This window comes from Schistocerca cancellata, chromosome 1, assembly GCF_023864275.1.
Source record: "Schistocerca cancellata isolate TAMUIC-IGC-003103 chromosome 1, iqSchCanc2.1, whole genome shotgun sequence".
NCBI classification, from domain to species: domain Eukaryota; kingdom Metazoa; phylum Arthropoda; class Insecta; order Orthoptera; family Acrididae; genus Schistocerca; species Schistocerca cancellata.
In genome coordinates this window covers 980,095,188-980,116,441 of record NC_064626.1, presented here as the reverse complement: position 1 = coordinate 980,116,441, position 21,254 = coordinate 980,095,188, and the positions used below count along the sequence as shown (strand labels likewise).

The 21,254-nt window shown below is 40.9% G+C and overlaps 1 protein-coding gene across 1 annotated transcript in view; it reads right to left on the bottom strand.

Moving 5' to 3' along the window:
• LOC126119508 (discoidin domain-containing receptor 2-like) overlaps positions 1 to 21,254 on the bottom strand; it is a 306,612-nt gene that overhangs the window by 124,170 nt on the left and 161,188 nt on the right. Inside the window, exon 5 of the mRNA XM_049915069.1 lies at positions 9,844 to 9,991. Coding sequence (XP_049771026.1) covers positions 9,844 to 9,991 — 148 coding nt within the window. The remainder of the gene's footprint in view (positions 1 to 9,843; positions 9,992 to 21,254) is intronic.

Below are 21,254 nucleotides of genomic sequence, written 5' to 3'. Positions count from 1 at the left end.
GTTTGTACATCGTCATAACACTGAAGAAAAAATGTGCAAAAACATCAGTGATGGAATAATTGTAATAAATAAAGAATTTTTTTTTATCAGTCTACTGACAGGTTTGATGCGGCCCGCCACGAAATCCTTTCCTGTGCTAACCTCTTCATCTCAGAGTAGCACTTGCAACCTACGTCCTCAATTATTTGCTTGACGTATTCCAATCTCTGTCTTCCTCTACAGTTTTTGCCCTCTACAGCTCCCTCTAGTACCATGGAAGTCATTCCCTCATGTCTTAGCAGATGTCCTATCATCCTGTCCCTTCTCCTTATCAGTGTTTTCCACATATTCCTTTCCTCTCCGATTCTGCGTAGAACCTCCTCATTCCTTACCTTATCAGTCCACCTAGTTTTCAACATTCGTCTATAGCACCACATCTCAAATGCTTCGATTCTCTTCTGTTCCGGTTTTCCCACAGTCCATGTTTCACTACCATACAATGCTGAACTCCAGACGTACATCCTCAGAAATTTCTTCCTCAAATTAAGGCCGGTATTTGATATTAGTAGACTTCTCTTGGCCAGAAATGCCTTTTTTGCCATAGCGAGTCTGCTTTTGATGTCCTCCTTGCTCCATCCGTCATTGGTTATTTTACTGCCTAGGTAGCAGAATTACTTAACTTCATTGACTTCGTGACCATCAATCCTGATGTTAAGTTTCTCGCTGTTCTCATTTCTACTACTTCTCATCACCTTCGTCTTTCTCCGATTTACTCTCAAACCATACTGTGTACGCCTTAGACTGTTCATTCCGTTCAGCAGATCATTTAATTCTTCTTCACTTTCACTCAGGATAGTAATGTCATCAGCGAATCGTATCATTGATATCCTTTCACCTTGTATTTTAATTCCACTCCTGAACCTTTCTTTTATTTCCATCATTGCTTTCTCTATGAACAGATTGAAGAGTAGGAGCGAAAGGCTACAGCCTTGTCTTACAACCTTCTTAATACGAGCATTTCGTTCTTGATCGTCCACTCTTATTATTCCCTTTTGGTTGTTGTACATATTGTATATGACCCGTCTCTCCCTATAGCTTACCCCTACTTTTTTCAGAATTTCGAACAGCTTGCACCATTTTAAATTGTCGAACGCTTTTTCCAGGTCGACAAATCCTATGAAAGTGTCTTGATTTTTCTTTAGCCTTGCTTCCATTATTAGGTGTAACGTCAGAATTGCCTCTCTCGTCCCTTTACTTTTCCTAAAGCCAAACTGATCGTCACCTAGCGCATTCTCAATTTTCTTTTCAATTCTTCTGTATATTATTCTTGTAAGCACCTTCGATGCATGAGCTGTTAAGCTGATTGTGCGATAATTCTCGCACTTGTCAGCTCTTGCCGTCTTCGGAATTGTGTGGATGATGCTTTTCCGAAAGTCGGATGGTATATCGCCAGACTCATATATTCTACACACCAACGTGAATAGTCGTTTTGTGGCCACTTCCCCCAATGATTTTAGAAATTCTGATGGAATGTTATCTATCCCTTCTGCCTTATTTGACCGTAAGTCCTCCAAAGCTCTTTTAAATTCCGATTCTAACATTGGATCCCCTATCTCTTCTAAATTGACTCTTGTTTCTTCTTCTATCACATCAGACAAATCTTCACCCTCATAGAGGCTTTCAATGTATTCTTTCCACCTATCTGCTCTCTCCCCTACATTTAACAGTGGAATTCCCGTTGCACTCTTAATGTTACCACCGTTGCTTTTAATGTCACCAAAGGTTGTTTTGACTTTCCTGTATGCTGAGTCTGTCCTTCCGACAATCATATCTTTTTCGAGGTCTTCACATTTTTCCTGCAGCCATTTCGTCTTAGCATCCCTGCACTTCCTATTTATTTCATTCCTCAGCGACTTGTATTTCTGCATTCCTGATTTTCCCGGAACATGTTTGTACTTCCTCCTTTCATCAATCAACTGAAGTATTTCTTCTGTTACCCATGGTTTCTTCGCAGCTACCTTCTTTGTACCTATGTTTTCCTTCCCAACTTCTGTGATGGCCCTTTTTAGAGATGTCCATTCCTCTTCAACTTTACTGCCTACTGCGCTATTCCTTATTGCTGTATCTATTGCGTTAGAGAACTTCAAACGTATCTCGTCATTCCTTAGTACTTCCGTATCCCACTTCTTTGCGTATTGATTCTTCCTGACTAATGTCTTGAATTTCAGCCTACTCTTCATCATTACTATATTGTGATCTGAGTCTATATCTGCTCCTGGGTACACCTTACAATCCAGTATCTGATTTCGGAATCTCTGTCTGACCATGATGTAATCTAATTGAAATCTTCCCATATCTCCCGGCCTTTTCCAAGTGTACCTCCTCCTCTTGTGATTCTTGAACAGGGTATTCGCTATTACTAGCTAAAACTTGTTACAGAACTTAATTAGTCTTTCTCCTCTTTCATTCCTTGTCCCAAGCCCATATTCTCCTGTAACCTTTTCTTCTACTCCTTCCCCTACAACTGCATTCCAGTCGCCCATGACTATTAGATTTTCGTCCCCCTTTACATACTGCATTACCCTTTCAATATCCTCATACACTTTCTCTGTCTGTTCATCTTCAACTTGCGACGTCGGCATGTATACCTGAACTATCGTTGTCGGTATTGGTGTGCTGTCGATTCTGATTAGAACAACCCGGTCACTGAACTGTTCACAGTAACACACCCTCTGCCCTACCTTCCTATTCATAACGAATCCTACACCTGTTATACCATTTTCTGCTGCTGTTGATATTACCCGATACTCATCTGACCAGAAATCCTTGTCTTCCTTCCACTTCACTTCGCTGACCCCTACTATATCTAGATTAAGCCTTTGCATTTCCCTTTTCAGATTTTCTAGTTTCCCTACCACGTTCAAGCTTCTGACATTCCACGCCCCGACTCGTAGAACGTTATCCTTTCGTTGATTATTCAATCTTTTTCTCATGGTAACCTCCCACTTGGCAGTCCCCTCCCGGAGATCCGAATGGGGGACTATTCCGGAATCTTTTGCCAATGGAGAGATCATCATGACACTTCTTCAAATACAGGACACATGTCCTGTGGATACACGTTACGTGTCTTTAATGCAGTGGTTTCCATTGCCTTCTGCATCCTCATGTCGTTGGTCATTGCTGATTCTTCCGCCTTTAGGGGCAATTTCCCACCCATAGGACAAGAGAGTGCCCTGAACCTCTATCCGCTCCTCCGCCCTCTTTGACAAGGCCGTTGGCAGAATGAGGCTGACTTCTTATGCCGGAAGTCTTCGGCCGTCAATGATGATTATTTATCAAAATTTTGGCAGTGGCGGGGATCGAACCCGGGACCGAAGACGTTTTGATTATGAATCAAAGACGCTACCCCTAGACCACAAAAGAAAAAAAAAAGGAAAGAAAGTAAGCTATAGAAATACAAGTTCCGTCGACGAGTGCTGTTGTACGGCTGCCACTCTGAGGCTTCCGTCATACAAGGTTGATCTTCTGCCTAAAAAAATATTACATAGATGTAAATATCTGGAACCCATGAACGATTGACTGTCGGTGTTCGTAATAGCATTTTCGTCATAATGGAGGCACTTCTGGTAATAAATGTACCAAACAGAAGATTTTTCTGATATTGCTGTAGACATTCGTTGTTTAGCACACGTTATGTTATTGTAGAATTCGTAAATATAATTATCTAATACTTACGGCTTAAACGAATGGTTTTAATCACTTTCTTAATATCATCATGAACTACTGGTTTTATTAAATGTGTACTATAGCCCGTTAGGATGCGTCTCTTAACGAATTGTGATCAATTTATGCTTTTGTTCACTACCTCTATAAACTAGGATGTCTTAATTTTTTGTAGCCATTAACCTAAACAGTATTTTTACTTGCTAGTCCAAGTACCACATTGGATACTGGTGTGCTGGTGGTTTATATGTTTGACTTAAAGATTACCTTCGTGTGACTGTACTAGTTTTGTAGTTAAATGGTGGGTTTTGGTCGAGTGATGTTGCCATATTATTCAATTTTTTTTTAGAAAGCCGATACGTGCATTTCGGTTATCTTTACACCATACGTCTGAAATAGACGCTGCAGTTATTATACTGCCACATTTTGCTCGAATATGAAGTGTGGAGCTCTGTAGCATTTAGAAGTACATATGAAGGAAGTACTCTTGAAATAATGATGCCGTTGGCACATTTACATCTTTCATTTCGACGTGAACTGTCACTTTATGATGACATAAAAATTTGATTCGGGCATTGTGATGCAGATCTTTCAGCACTGTCCGCTCACTTTCTGCCACTAATATCATGCCATCAGCAAATCTTATACATTCTATTCTCTTTCCACTAACACATATTCCTCTTTTCCCATCTTTTCCCATCATGCTGAAGGATATGAATGAAGCTTGTGTGGAATATGGGATGCAAATAAACACAGCAAAAAGAAAGAGTATAGTCATCAACATAAGATGCAGACTGTCCAATATTAAAAAAGGACAATCTACCATTAGCCAAATAAGTGCATTTAAATATCTTGGAAGCACAATAACTGAAGAGTTGAGATGTCACCAGGAAGTGAAAACTCGAATCACCATAGCGAAGGAGGCATTCAACAGAAAGAGGAGACTCTTATGTGGCGAATTAGATAAAGGTCTAAGGAAAAGGCTTGACAAATGTTTTGTCTGGAGTGTGGCACTATATGAGGCAGAAACATGGACGCTAAGACGAGAGGATGAAAAAAGGTTAGAAGCATTTGAGATCTGGATGTGGAGGAGAACGGAGAGAATAAGCTGAACGGAAAGAGTGAGTAATGAAAGAGTATTGGAAAGGGTTAGTGAGAGAAGATGCCTGCTGAAGGTTTTAAGAGAAAGAACAAAGAACAGGTTGGAATATTCATTGAGAAGGGAGAGATTGCTAGGAAGGATTAGTTTGTGGGAGAAGACTGAGAGGAAGAAGGAGATACAAGATGATAGACGACATAAAGGAAAGAGGAAATTATGCAGACCTGAAGAATATGGCAGAAGACCGGACAGCCTGGAGGACTACCATGTGAAAACCTGCCTTTTGGCAGAACACTGATGATATTGTGATGCAAGTGTAGTGAAGTGTAGCCGTACTCTGGGAACTTCATGAAGAAGGCTTATTTTCAGGTACTGTCTTTTGTAACGAAGAAGGAGCTATTGATGTCCGACACGTAATACCCACTATAATAGTATTAATAGCTAGTCTGATCTGAGAGTAACTACGCCGAAACAAAATGCCCATTTCCGATGTCGTGGTTTTTCAGGCACTGGAATGCTAAGTTGATTATTTTCCGCAAATGTAACCTACGTTTATTCCTGTATAGTTAATTCGACTTGGTATCTTCAATACTCAGCAGCCTGTAAATGGTGGTTTAAACGTATCTGTCAGAGTCAAATAACTCTAAAACATTGATTTGAAACCAATACTGTCTAATACTCGACACTCTATTCCTCGTAGAACATTTCAATGATTCTTAAGTATTCGGAATTGGAAGATAACAGTTAGACAAATACAAAATCTTCACTTTGAGTTTGGCTACCCCTTTGCATGTTATTAGCCACCTGTACCTTGCCACGCAATTGTCTGTTTTTTACACGCTTTTATTCAATAGGTCTCTGGAACATATGTAGCCTGAAACAGAAACATTAGCTTCTTCTCCGTCTTGGCTTCCACCACACACACGCCTAAAACTTGGCCGAATTTAAAGTAATTGCAACAGCTGAATATAAAGCACGTTGGGGAAAGTTATATACTGTAATAATTCCGCCGAAAAAAATTTATGGTTTTAGCACATTTATTTCAAACTCAAAAGAGTTTTAAAGTGTAGTTGCATTAACTAGTTTCACGATTACGACCTGAGACCGTACCAATTTGCTGAAAGTCCACCTAATCCCTTATACAAAAGTTTATGTATCGTTCTTCCCAGCCAGATACTTACTTTTCGTAAAGAATAGATCAAATTTTCATCAGTATTTAAATAAACTGTAAACCAACTGTGAGCATAAAATAACCTAGGTTCGAAACTAGGGCTAAACGCCTTATTCCTGCCTTTGACCTTGGTGCAGGTCTTGAGGTGTTGCCTACACTTTCATCTCCCTGGCCGTTTGAACGTTCTCTTTGTACATCACATATTAACAGCCAGAATGCTACCTCATGCGATATTTAACCAGTGAATTCACATAGAAATTGGAGAACAGAACCGGTAGTTACGAGCTGATGCTCCACATGTGTAAGGTGGAAATTACTGTATAAAATCAGTGAAAGACGTGAAATAGTTATAGCAACGGAATGGCACAGTAAAATAACAAATAAAAATGTCACATAATTCCACTCTGTTCCCTCTATTCATTTTCTTGGCACAAACAGTTTTTGTGGATCGTGTGCCGTTTTAAAATTTGAATTTTTTTGAAAAATGTGGTAACGAGATATGCTTGAATTCTGTGTCATAAGTATTAATGACCAAGAAGTCTAGGATTCGTCCTATGGAGACTTTGTGTGAATGACCATAGTACAGATGCTGTTTTCCAATTAAAGCATTCCACAATGGCTTTCGTTTGATTCTTCGTACGTTATTGCAGCTGTAGAAATTGTTATTAATTTGTAGGATTTTCAAAAATGGTACAAATGGCTCTGAGCACTATGCGACTTAACTTCTGAGGTCATCAGTCCCCTAGAACTTAGAACTACTTAAACCTAACTAACCTAAGTACATCACACTCATCCATGCCCGAGGCAGGATTCGAACCTGCGACCGTAGTGGTCACGCGGTTCCAGACTGTAGCGCCTAGATCCGCTCGGCCACCCCGGCCGCCGGAGGATTTTCAGATTTAACATAATTTTGTATATGCTTATCGCTAAACGTGAAACCATCACAGATAGTTTCTTTGCTCCGCGCGAAGTGTCTTTTAAAGAACTTCAAGATGGTACAGTACTTTTGCTTTGAATTCGGCGTTAATGCTTGAATAATCAGTAGTTCTGCCCCAGGCAAAATCTCTGCTCTGACCTACTATGACAACAGTTGGACATTGGGATAGCCATAGTGGCTTAACACGTCGCAAGGGGAGCCAGAATGTAACGACAAAACCCTACGACAAAGTGAAGCGCCTATGAAGGGTAGTCATAAGGTTTTAATTATCACCTCGAGAAGATAAAGTTACCCAATTGATTTTTTGTTTGTCTGCAGGTGCATGTCTCTAACCCTATTACACATGGAAAATCTACGTCTACATCAACATCCATACTCCGCAAGTCACCTGACGGTGTGTGGAGGAGGGTCCTTTGAGTACCTTATCGGTTCTCCCTTCTATTTCAGTCTATTATTGTTCGTGGAAAGAAAGATTGTCGGTATGCCTCTGTGTGGGCTCTAATCTCTCTGGCTTTATCCTCATGGTCTCCTCGCGAGATATACGTAGGAGGGAGTAATATACTGCTTGACCCCCCGGTGAAGGTATTTTCTCGAAACTGCAAGAAAAGCCCGTACCGAGCTACTGAGCGTTTCTCCTGCAGAGTCTTCCACTGGAGTTTATCTATCATCTCCGTAACGCTTTCGCGATTACTAAATTATCCTGTAACGAAGCGCGCTGCTCTCCGTTGGATCTTTTCTATCTCTTCTATCAACCCTATCTGGTACGGGTCCCACACTGGTGAGCAACATTCGAGCAGTGGGCGAACAAGTGTACTATAACCTACTTCCTTTGTTTTCGGATTGCATTTCCTTAGGATTCTTCCAATTAATCTCAGTCTGGCATCTGCTTTTCAAGAAGGGACGTCGAACAGATGTGCAGAACTATAGACCTATATCTCTAACGTCGATCAGTTGTAGAATTTTGGAACACGTATTGTGTTCGAGTATAATGACTTTTCTGGAGACTAGAAATCTACACTGTAGGAATCAGCATGGGTTTCGAAAAAGACGGTCATGTGAAACCCAGCTCGCGCTATTCGTCCACGAGACTCAGAAGGCCATAGACACGGGTTCACAGGTAGATGCCGTGTTTCTTGACTTCCGCAAGGCATTCGATACAGTTCCCCACAGTCGTTTATTGAACAAAGTAAGAGCATATGGACTATCAGACCAATTGTGTGATTGGATTGAGGAGTTCCTAGATAACAGGACGCAGCATGTTATTCTCAATGGAGAGAAGTCTTCCGAAGTAAGAGTAATTTCAGGTGTGCCGCAGGGGAGTGTCATAGGACCGTTGCTATTCACAATATACATAAATGACCTGGTGGATGACATCGGAAGTTCACTGAGGCTTTTTGCAGATGATGCTGTGGTGTATCGAGAGGTTGTAACAATGGAAAATTGTACTGAAATACCGGAGGATCTGCAGCGAATTGACGCATGGTGCAGGGAATGGCAACTGAATCTCAATGTAGACAAGTGTAATGTGCTGCGAATACACAGAAAGATAGATCCTTTATCATTTAGCTACAAAATAGCAGGTCAGCAACTGGAAGCAGTTAATACCATAAATTATCTGGGAGTACGCATTAGGAGTGATTTAAAATGGAATGATCATATAATGTTGATTGTCGGTAAAGCAGATGCCAGACTGAGATTCATTGGAAGAATCCTAAGGAAATGCAATCCGAAAACAAAGGAAGTAGGTTACAGTACGCTTGTTCGCCCACTGCTTGAATACTGCTCAGCAGTGTGGGATCCGTACCAGATAGGGTTGATACAAGACATAGAGAAGATCCAACGGAGAGCAGCGCGCTTCGTTACAGGATCATTTAGTAATCGCGAAAGCGTTACGGAGATGAGAGATAAACTCCAGTGGAAGACTCTGCAGGAGAGACGCTCAGTAGCTCGGTACGGGCTTTTGTCAAAGTTTCGAGAACATACCTTCACCGAAGAGTCAAGCAGTATATTGCTCCCTCCTACGTATATCTCGCGAAGAGACCATGAGGATAAAATCAGAGAGATTAGAGCCCACACAGAGGCATACCGACAATCCTTCTTTCCACGAACAATACGAGACTGGAATAGAAGGGAGAACCGATAGAGGTACTGAAGGTATCCTCCGCCACACACCGTCAGGTGGCTTGCGGAGTATGGATGTAGATGTAGATGTAGACGATCAACTTTATATGATCACTCCATTTTAAATCACTCCTAATGCCTACTCCCAGATAATTTATGGAATTAACTGCTTCCAGTTGCTACCTGCTATATTGTAGCTAAATGATAAAGGAGCTTTCTATGTATTCGCAGCACATTACACTTGTCTACATTGAGTTTCAATTGCCATTCCCTAAACCATGCGTCAATTCGTTGCAGATCCTTTTGCACCTCAGTACAATTTTTCATTGTTACAACCTCTAGATATACTACAGCATCACCCGTAAAAAGCCTCAATGAACTTCCGATGTTATCCACAAGGTCATTTACGTATATTGTGAATAGCAACAGTCCTAAGACACTCCCCTGCGGCATACCTCAAATCACTCTTATTTCGGACTTCCTGCACGACAGTATGGTTACATGCTGTTAGAAGAGGAAAAACTACACGGCGCAGCCCATCTCTACTTTATCAGTAGCCACAGCAACTTCTCCACATAATCCGGTTGCACCAAATCCTACTAAAAGAGCTCTCTCCACCCTTTTTGTAGAATCTTCTGCCTTCTGGCTGGCTGTACAATACTACCTCGTTCCTACAAATCAGAACTGATGGACATAGAATTTCAAAGAGACAGCAGTAACAGCACATGAAAGGAGACCAACTCGTGGCGTCACTTGAAGCCAACAGAGCAAGCATGATGCTGAGGACTCGGCTGTAGCCAGTGGTTGACCCACCTGTGGCGGGACAGCCGGAGAGCTCGAGGCGCAGGCAGACGGTCCTGCGGTGGACGCTGTAGGGCAGCACCCGCAGCTGGCTGGCGAAGATGGCGGGCAGCAGGCGCTGCGTCACCACCGTGGCCGTGTCGCTGTTCCCGCTCAGGATCTGCGGACAGGGGGCGCACCCTCTGCAGGTCGAGGAAGTAAACGATCACCACTGCAGGACACAGCTCTTGCTCCTGTATCTGGTGAGCATCAACAAGTTCATTGTAACCCTGCGAACAAACTACGAGCCTAACGGGTTGTAACACCATAGCTGTACTGATTTATTTTGCGTTTTATATTGTTTAGTGTTATATCGTTAAATTTCTGTAAATGTTGTTAGATTGAATCGATAACACAAAATTGTATACTCCTTTCTTTGTAAAAACTTTGATGTCTTTTAGAGTGTAGCAAGTGTAATCTCTGTAATATTTACAATATGCGCAAGTTTCTGCTGCTCCTGTGTTTTGAAAGCAGAATTAGGACAAATTGCACGGGAAGAAATGGAAAAAGCTGTGAAGAAGATGAATGGGGGGAAAGCCCCAGGACCTGATGAAGTATCAGTGGACATGACAAGAGCAGTAGGTCCAGTGGGAATGCAGTGGCTGTATAGAGTACTATCAAGCGTGTGGAGAAGTAGTACAATACCTGACGACTGGAGAACAGGAGACATTGTTCCCATCTTCAAAAAAGGCAATAAAAGACTTTATAAAAACTACAGAAGAATAACCCTTATGAGTCATACAGCCAAGATTTTTGAAAGAATTTTACTAAATCGAATAAATGAAAAGATAGAAAAGGAGCTGAGTGAAGAACAGCATGGGTTTAGGAAAGGAAGAAGCACGATCGACCTGATATTTTCTATCCGTCAACTGATGGAAAAAAGTTGGGAGTATAACAAGAGGGTGATAATGGTTTTTATAAACATAGAAAAGGCATATGACTCAATTGACAGGGAAAGACCCTGTGAAGAAATGAAGAAGATAGCTATAGAAGATCGATACATTAATGTTATAAAGACAATGTACTGAGGACACAATTGTAGAATTAGAACACCATTGGGGAACTCTGAACACTTCGAAAGAAGACAAGGACTTAAGCAAGGAAGTATTCTATCTCCTGCACTTTTTAATGTTGTGATGGAGGGAATGAATAGGGCAGTTAAAGATATAGTAAAAGAAAAAGACAAAAAGATGATTTTTGCAGATGATATGGTAATATGGGGTGATAAAGAGGTAGATGTACAGTTACAGCTTGATGTGTGGAAGGAAATAATGAAAAGATATGGATTAAAAATAAATAAAGATAAGAGTGAAGTACTGGTATTTGGAAGAGAGAAAGGGATCAACGGAAATATTACCTTGAATGGAGAACCCCTCCAAGTGGTAGAAAGTTTCACTTATTTAGGGAGTGAAATATCTAGGGATGGAAGAATAACTAACGAAATTAATAGGAGGTTACATAAGGGAGGCAATTTCTACCAAACAGTAAAACACCTGATTTGGAATAATGAAGTTTCAGAAAGAGCAAAACTCCTTATGTATAAGAATTATTACATCCCTATTGTCACCTATGGTGGAGAAACATGGATAATGACAGAAAGGGACTGGAGCAGACTGCAAGCAGGGGAAATGAAATTTCTCAGAGCAGTTAAGGAAAAAGCAAGAATGGACAGAGTAACGAATGTAGATATTAGAAAGGACCTGAAACAAGAAAGTATGAGAGAAGAAATTGAAAGAAAGAGATTAAGATGGTATGGGCATGTTAAGAGGATGCATGGGCAGAGACTCCCCAAAATTATGGAAGAATTAAAGATGGATGGGAAAAGACCTGGAGGGCGCCCAAGGACACGGTGGAAAATGGGAGTGAAAATATCTGTAGAAAGGAAAGGTGTGACCTGGCAGCAAGTAGAGGAAGTAAAGTGGTGGTTGGACCGAGCCAAATGGAGAGGACTCGTCAGCACCCAAACCCGGCTGTAGCTGGAGCGGGATTCGGATGTAGATAGATGCGCAAGTTATATGTTTTGTCTTTGTCATATAATCTCTTTGGTTATTTTTAAAATTAAATAATTTTGTGTAGAACTACCAATATATGCAAATGTTCTGTTTTATTTACAATGTTTGGTTGCTGTTATGTAAACTGCTGACCTTCACTTAGGGTTCTTAATTATTTTGTATGTAAAAGGTGTTGTGGTTCCCCGCGGGAACGGAACTGTGTAGCGCGTGGTTGGCATAGGTAGAAAAGGTGGAACAAAGAGTCAGTCGGGGACGAGCTATCAAACTATCAACTGCTCATGTAAAAGCTGTGTATTGTGCTGCTTCCGATAGACGCTTTTCCTGACGCTTTCCAATGCCTCGGATGGATGGGTAAAGAGCTGGAACTATTCTGAAGTTGGTATCTATCATCTCCACCAATAATGACGGATTTCAGCAATTCTAAACGGAAATCCACCTACCAGGATGCACACGCCACCACATTGCGCAATCACTGTAATAGAACAGAAGAACGATAGTAATGTACAGTGAAGGATCAGCTCATTGGATGTGTTAATGTGCTAAAATACAAGGTAATTTATAACCGAATTTATGTACCTACCGTGATTTTTTGCTTATCACAACACCTATCAGGTTCCTCTCCATTTGAACTATGATTACCGAGCATCCTTTATTGAAAGCATATTAAAATTAATATGCTAATAGAGTGTGCTAATATTAATAATGGTTGTTGAAAGGCTTTAACAAATATCTCAATTTTGTGTTTCACTACAGTAAAAGTTCAGAATTGCAACTGTTGAGAGTTATATGTTCATGCTTGCTAAGTGTTTCACTGATGTAATGAAAGTGTGTTTAGTTTGCTCTGCTATAGTGGTCAAAATTAAGGGCCACCCTCCATTGAAAGTAGTTCAAAGGCACAAAGTTACTTAATTATAGAAAGTTTCAATTACTTTTGCTATTCAAGTCAAATTTTGTACAATATTCGGTTCCTCTTGTGTATTAAAAGTGCATAATAATGGTGTAACAGGATCAACACTTTGTCTACTGTGCTCATGCTAGATAACGATTAATAGAAAGACCACTATCTATGAAAACAATAATTTCTTTATTCAAAAGACAGTGAGAAGTAATCTGTTAGTGAATTACATTTAATTTTCATTGTACGTAGAAAGGTGTTTAGTAGTGAGGGACTTAATCTATGCATAATAATTAATTTAGTTGTGAACCATATCCATATTTCATGTCAAATAGGAATATGTTTGAGAAAGTAATATCGAACCCTTTGTCCAATTTATGATTCTAAAGTGCACTGTAATACTAATATTATTGAAACCACTCAGTTTGACCAAGCTTTGAAAGCAAAAGTGTATGTCATTTCTGTTGTCCTTATGCAAACAGCCTTGTTCTCCTATAACTGTTAGCACTTTCTTTAATGTCAACATCAGCTAGTAACAGAGTTCATTGCACTCTCAGGTGATAAAGTATAGGCTGTGTCTGTCCATTAAAGTTACTCACATCTATTTTCTTGACCAAGAATGTTACTCATTCTTGTGCCTAATTAGGCTGGCGACTGTTTTCTTTATCCTTTGAAAAGTGTGGATAGGTAAAAAAATTGTTTGTTACTATTTAAATATTTACGTAATTTTGACATTCACTTCCGATAAGCCACCTCCGTTAGGTACAACACGGCCAACATAACAAAATTCCTCTCAGAGGGTAGCACTGCTCTGTTGCTTTATACCATAATTGCTTGAATAAAAAATAATTTCATTATACGAACTGCCTCCAACTTTAAGGTTATGGTATAACAGTAGCGGACGAAAGTGTTATAGGGTACCGTACCACATCTGCGACTGGATTCAGGTCTTTCTTCGAGATAAAACTAATCGTGTCGTTCTAAAAAAACCGAAAGTTAAAAAACTAATTCGGCGAGAATCCATTACGGTTTACAGTATAGCCTACACATCTCCGTTAACAACAGACAGGATGGTCAGAAATAGCCTCAGAAATAATTGTTAAGAAGAAAATTCGATACCATGCGGCGTTTCAGAGTTAATTAACATTGAATTTAGCCATCGGGCCTTTGCTCGCGCAAATTCAAGCGGCCCGCCAAATACGATTAGTTTCAGTTGTTTTCGTAGCATACAAGACATCTTACAAAACTGCTCAGTCTTTAGCTCGTGTTCGATCTATACTACAGAACACAGATCCAAGTTTTGTATCACTCTCTTGTTTGGTTTTAGGAAACTAAACGAAGAACACGTTTGGCGACACTGTGTCTAGCGTGCCTCTTGAATCCTTGCGCGCAGTGATCTGACAGACTACCTTCAGTGCTAAATAACTCGGAAATCGCGCAACGCAACAGTTTTTTTCTTAACTATTATTTCACAACACAACCTCCAGTGCAATACACTTAAAAGCTTTTAACTCTGTTTCCGACCATCCTTTACAAAAAATATTGATAAAATCCACTGATCTACATTATCACCGAATGACTTCCGTTTCTTTCTTTATGTGTAACCCACAGTCCTTGGAAACTGATTTTCGTTGTCTCAGTATGCTTTTTAGTCGTTAGAAAACAATGATTAGGCACCAGTATCAGAGCGGAAAGAAAGTACTGCCAAATATGATTCGAATCACAAATAAGTGTTCAAATTTTACAGGCGAATATACCGAGAAACAATAAAATTGTTTGTACCAAAGTGGATTTTCTTTCGTTGTTTTTGTAAAAGCTACGGCTATGCGCTCGAAGATTTAAATTTTTTTCGGAAATAAATATAAGGTGTGGCTTAAATATAATTTTCCTACATTTCAAAAGGAAACAATATACTTAACTTTATAAATTTTAAGTAATGAATTCGTAGTGGACTCATTCAGTGATTCAATATCCCTAGCAGTGGAGGCAATTTTTAATTTCCAACTTTCAGATGATTAAAAACATGAAATATGAAAATGTTATAGCAGAATGGGGGAAAAGTTTTATGGTGTTTCAGTTTGTTTTATATTTCTTCAATAACTTTAGGAAGGGATAATTCCGTAGTATTAACGGAACTCGAGGAAAGAGAATAAAGGTGAGGAAATATCGTGCTATCGGTGTTGTAGGCTACAACGCACTAATGAACTTTAAATGAAACTCACTAGCGTGCGATAGGGCTGAAGAACTATTCTCTTTGTAGAGACAACTAAAATAACATCTTGCAAATGATTTTCTACAAAAATGCCAATCTAAGTATAAAAGAAAGAATTGAGAAAAGACCGTACACAAAACTCATTTAAGTAAATGTTTTTTACCTACGCACTTAAAATTCTTGAAGTGATGCCACAATTAAATAAGGATGATAAGTGTAATATGGGGCTGACGCGGACCTCAGTGAAAAGTACGTCTAAAAATAATGGATGAGAGTAACTATGATCTGTTCGGACAGTAGTCCAGTGCCGTAAGTTTAAATTCATATAGTGGCTGTAGTTTACGGGTTTTCTTAGGTATTTCCCGAGCCAACTAAAGCTTAGTATGATAAACGAAAGACTGCATACATAATACTCTATAAATGAATCCAAGCAGTCCGATGTAATAAAGTGACGATTAACGTTAATGATAATCTTGGTTCTGCAACATAACTGTCTAACCTCTGGTAAACAACATATGCGATTAGACGTGTGCGTATCAAATAACACACAACAACAAACAGTAAACATTATTGTCTCCCTTAGTGACACACATACAAACACACACACACACACACACACACATAAACACCCCCAGCCCTCCCGCCCCCCCCACCCCACACCCCCCACCCCACCCCACATACACACATGACAACACCGGCGTGACGGTAGGGAATAACTCATAACTTGGCTCTGAGCACTATGGGACTCAACATCTTAGGTCATAAGTCCCCTAGAACTTAGAACTACTTAAACCTAACTAACCTAAGGACATCACACACACCCATGCCCGAGGCAGGATTCGAACCTGCGACCGTAGCAGTCCCGCGGTTCCGGACTGCAGCGCCAGAACCGCACGGCCACCGCGGCCGGCAATAGCTCATAACTCTCACCAGAAAGTCAGTGATTCGCTTGTATGACTACTGCGAATGTAGACTACAGCATATCCTCTTTAAATACCAATATACAATCTGCCGATCGCTTAAAGTGCGTATTACCTTTTCTTCTAACCGAACAAAACGATTGTGCGATCTCTTTAAGAAATGTATCTGTTTAGCTGCTCCCAAAGCAATAATCGAGAAGAAGCAAGATCTACAATTATTATTTCTTGCGTCAAGCTGTCATTCAAAACTGTTACCTAATTTATCATTTTCTGATGAAAATCGATATTTCCATATTAACTTTAAGCAGCTAAGCGACAGACATGTTTAAAAACATATTTAGATGTTTTGTGTAAATCCGCGGAGCAGCTAGATTGAACGCTATGTTTCGTTTAGCCGGAATTGCTTTAATTCCCTATATCCGTGTACAAACAGTCCACTTTATATTTATGCATACCTTGGTCACCGAATTTCAAAACAAAAATTTAGTCTCACAAACTGTGGAGAAACCTTAACTCTTGGTGCCTACTAGATTCTAAGTCTTGCGAAAAAGCTGGCCCAACATCAGGCAATTCATTATCGAAGGAAAGGAACATGGCACATACTGTACGAGTATTAACAAGCATGTAGGACTATTCACAAAGATCACTTACATTTCGTTAACCGTAGAATCATCGAACAAAATATGACTAGACAGTTCCAGTAGAAGGTAAGTAAAAGCGTTTGTTTCAAATAGACTGAAGAATTTTTCTTCGAAACAGTCGTCCAAACGATTCGTGTAAGATATTTCGGACGAAATGACGATTTTCTATTTCAGTATACAATACCGATAGTTTTAAGTAGTATATATATATATGATTTTGTGATCAAGCCAGCTAGTGCAGTTATTACAATTTTGAAAACACGAGGCAGTGTTCTTCGATTTGATCTGACATGGTAATTCAACGTGTACTGATGACTGCCGCTTCCAGGTACGAATACGTACTGGGTGTAAGAGTAGAAGACAACTGACAATAGATGGTGACTTACACCAAACCTCTTATTTCAGTATTGTATGTGAGTGATATTCTGAGTTAAAGTATTAGGTAGGAACTTTCATGGAATGTCCTGGAGTTACTGTCTTGCAAGTAATGGTTCAAATGGCTCTGAGCACTATGGGACTCAACTGCTGAGGTCATTAGTCCCCTAGAACTTAGAACTAGTTAAACCTAACTAACCTAAGGACATCACAAACATCCATGCCCGAGGCAGGATTCGAACCTGCGACCGTAGCGGTCTTGCAGTTCCAGACTGCAGCGCCTTTAACCGCACGGCCACTTCGGCCGGCTGCAAGTAATGCTCGAAGAAGTTTGAGTCGCTTTTCTTTGTTTGTGTACTTTACTGAAAAAACGGAGTCGAAGCGATCATAGGTGTGATTTATAATTATTCCTTTAGAATATGGAAACACCTGTTTGGCTGGTGGCAGGTGGTGGCGATAAGTGAGAGGTTTTACTTAGTAACCCACGTATACTCACGAGGATAAAGATGTCATCGCACTACACGTATGATTCTCTCCTCACTGTAGCCGGCCTATGTATCCGAGCGGTCCTAGGCGCTTCAGTCTGGAACTGCGCGACCGCTACGGTCGCAGGTTAGAATCCTGCCTCGGGCATGGATTTGTGTGATGTCCTTAGGTAGTTAGGTTCAAGTAGTTCTAAGATCTAGGGGACTGATGACCTGTGATGTTAAGTCCCATAGTGCTCAAAGCCATTTGAACCATTTTTGATAAAGATCTTAAGAATTATTATCTTTATAGTATAAAAGGATGAGGTTATTTTTTTCACTTAGCAGTTAGAATTTCGAAAGTTAACTACCAGGTTAAAAACAAAAGGGCTTCGTTCAATACATCGCTTGACAAAAAAAATAAAAAAATAAGTGTCAGGAAGGAGGTGGGGAGACGAAATGAAACGTCACGGGCTGAGAGGTTATGTAATATTACTTCGTTGATAGCATGAACCCATTAATCAGTATGACGTCGCACCCCCTCGGGCCTCCTGAGGCAAGCTCGCCCACACTACTGGTCTTTGATATTCTTGAGACTGACACTGGACCGGAGTTGACGACCGAGCTGGTGCCATTCATTTCCTATTCGACAGGGGAGTATCTTCGTACCACACATACAGTTCAAAGAGGCACGCGCTACGTGTGGATGACCGCTCTCCTGTTGACAGCCAGCACCACGAAACTACCACTCCAGAGGTAATACGTGAGTATGCAGGATGTTCGTGCTGTTATGGCTTCTGCACCATTTGTTAGCAACAGACACAGTGGGTGCGCCAAAGACTGATATGGCGTGGAGTTTTACAATTATTTATTGAACTTGCTTTACGATTTCTCCCTCGTTGTCGCTGCCCAGCCCTGCGGATCCTTCCACCTGGCTGCTGCTGTGTAGATTCTGCGACAATGTGCGCAACGCGCGCCGCTGATCGCAACTCGGGAGCCTCAGGCCACCAGTGCTCCGATGAAGCCAGGATGCCCTGTGGTTGAGAAGAACTCGTCACCACTCGGCGCTCCAGTACCGGGCACCCCCACGGAGCCCTGTCGCCGTGTGGTCAGCTGCCGACACCTGCTGTGCCGGCGGCTGGGAAGCCGTCAGTCGCGATGTCCGCGAGGTCCCATCATGCACGGACCACGCACCGTGGGGCCGGGTGTCATGAAGTCCGGGCATCAGTCCCCGGCGGCGCCTGTGACCAAGACCGCGCTGCAGCCGGTCCTGCTGCAAGTTCTCGCTGACGTTAGTCAGACATGGTGCCGAAAGAACTCGGGCCGACCTCCAGAGCTGAAGTTGACATCTGGTGGTGAACGGATGACTCCTGCGAGCTGGAACAGACTTCCGGAATCGTCACCTACGATGACTGAACATTCGGACACGGACCACGTCCGTCCTCAGATCCGAACTGCTTCCTAATGGATTCTGCCGTCCGTGCTCAGATCCGAACTGCTTCCTAATGTATTCTGTCTGTTGCTGTCTGCGCTCCACTATTTATATCCGGCAGGAGGACGTTTTTTACCCTTGGTGGTAGCTGTTTGTTATTACTCCTGCAGTATATTGCAGCGTAACTCTCCAAGCTTCGCTCGGCGCTCGGTCTGTGTGCTTCCTAGTGTCAGTCTGTTGGTAAACTGCTGCTGTGAGCAAGGCTATCTGTGCCTGCTTGCTTTGCAACTCCTCAGTCGCTGTCGTGCCTCTGTTTTGCCATCCTCCACTGTGTGAAGCAATGCTTACTACATGTGGCCGCAACAGTGCTGTCACACTTCCCTTAATTAGAAACAGCCATGACCTGATGTCGTACCTGATGGCCCTCGAGACCATGACTCCAGGATAGCACCGTTTTAATTCTCTAACACGTTTCGTAGAATAGGACCTCTCCCCAGTACTCGCCGGCGATAGTCATCTGGGGTAGTGCACAACCGCGGCTCATAGCTGAACACAATGCGATACCATACTTCAGCTGTTCATGTGTCCCGATCACAGCATCATCCAAAGGCAGCCATTTTTGCAGCATTGTTAGTGGCAATCTAATTCTCTGGTGTAGCTGCTGCTAGTTTCCGACCATGACACAAAACATTGCAGTGAGTCCATTAATTATTCTCGGCTGGCAGACGCAAATGGAGACCCACAACGAGGCATTTTTCAAGCTTTGTCAGATGCTGATAACGCTATCTCACACGAATTCGAAGCAATCACTCAACATCAGACGCTACTCACATCCATTATACAGCATAACTGGTAACAACACTATACTTGAAAAAAATTTATGCTCAATGATGGCTGTTCTACTTGTCACAGACTGTTGCAGTTCTAATCATACCATTTACATACCCTCCTACGCTGTGTAAGTTTACGAAATATCACTGTCGTCCGACCACGTCATCTGAGTGCTTAATTTTTCATCAGGTGGTGTATTTTGCTGCCAGTTTTATATACATTACTCTCTTTTTTTCAAAGTGAGTTAAACCAGCGGCAAGGGGCTGCATAACTTCAGATCAGAAGACCTTCTGATATGAATAAGTCAAGTGCATTTCATGAATATAAGCTTCTATTATTTAAGGAATTTGGTGCTTGCAAAGTCGGCGGCCATTGATTTTATAAGCAAAAATTGGAAAATGAGAGCCCTTGAAGCCTGTGTTAGCTGTATGTAACTATGCTCGCATTTATATCTCAAGAAAAATTAGGAATGAACTAGAACGCTTTGCACAAAGCAAATCTCCATATTACACGAAGAGTGGAGCAAGAATTGTCTCTGCAGCTTTAATAACAGTTCACCGATATTCATTAGTCTGACACATCAATAAATATTTCAGCTGCTGCTGTTATGCGATGTCAGTTTTCCTCTAGACACATCTTACCACGATTATACGTAATCTGCTCATTATTGACAATGTAAAATACGAGGTATCGAAATAAATAACGAACTGCATTAATTTTGTGGTCAGTAGACTGTATGCTGTGATATTCATCAATGTGTTGTTCGTAAGTTTAGAAAAGTCATCAAGTTGTGCTAATAGAAAAGACATACAAAATTGACAGAGGTGTTGTTCCATTCGTCACTGATATATATAGTCAGTATCACAGAAATTTCCAGTAATTTTTAATTAAGACGGTGATGGAATGACATGATTCAAATAAAGATTTACCACTGTAATTCCTAGAATCTACGTTCCAGGAAAAGCCACCAAATGTATTTTTTCCTCCCAAACAAGCTTTCCTCGCAGTGATCTTTTTTCGATACTACAGTTCTTCATTTCCGTTACCTGGAAAGTAATACTGTACAGAATTAACGCTTTACTGACGAAGCAATTTGTTTATTTTCCTTGTACCCAAACGAATTTCAGCACTGTAAGTACTATCCTTTTTTTTCTGCCTTACGTAATGATAGCAGTCACTTTGTGCTGATAGTGGCACATGACACAAAAATTTTATCGTTTCTCATACATTCTGCTGCTGTGTCCTTGTTTACCGTTCTGCTAGATGTGTCGAAGAGATTATTTTGCTCATTATTGCTGTTTGAACTATTACCCAGACACGATAACATTTGTGATTAATTCAACAACGGAAACATGTGTTTCTGCACTTGAGCTGATTGCTGACATTATATATATTTACTTTGCCTCTAATACCTGCTAATGTAATGTGTAGAATAAATTTTGTTGCTTATTATACTTCCCTGATAACTAGCGTAACTTCTTGACTGGTTCAGTACTTGGTTACATTAACAATAAATATTTACCTATGCTGGGAAAGTTGAAAAATATCATTTGAACAGAAACGCGTGAACTCCGCTAGAGTTTGTTGGACAGTAGTACAGTA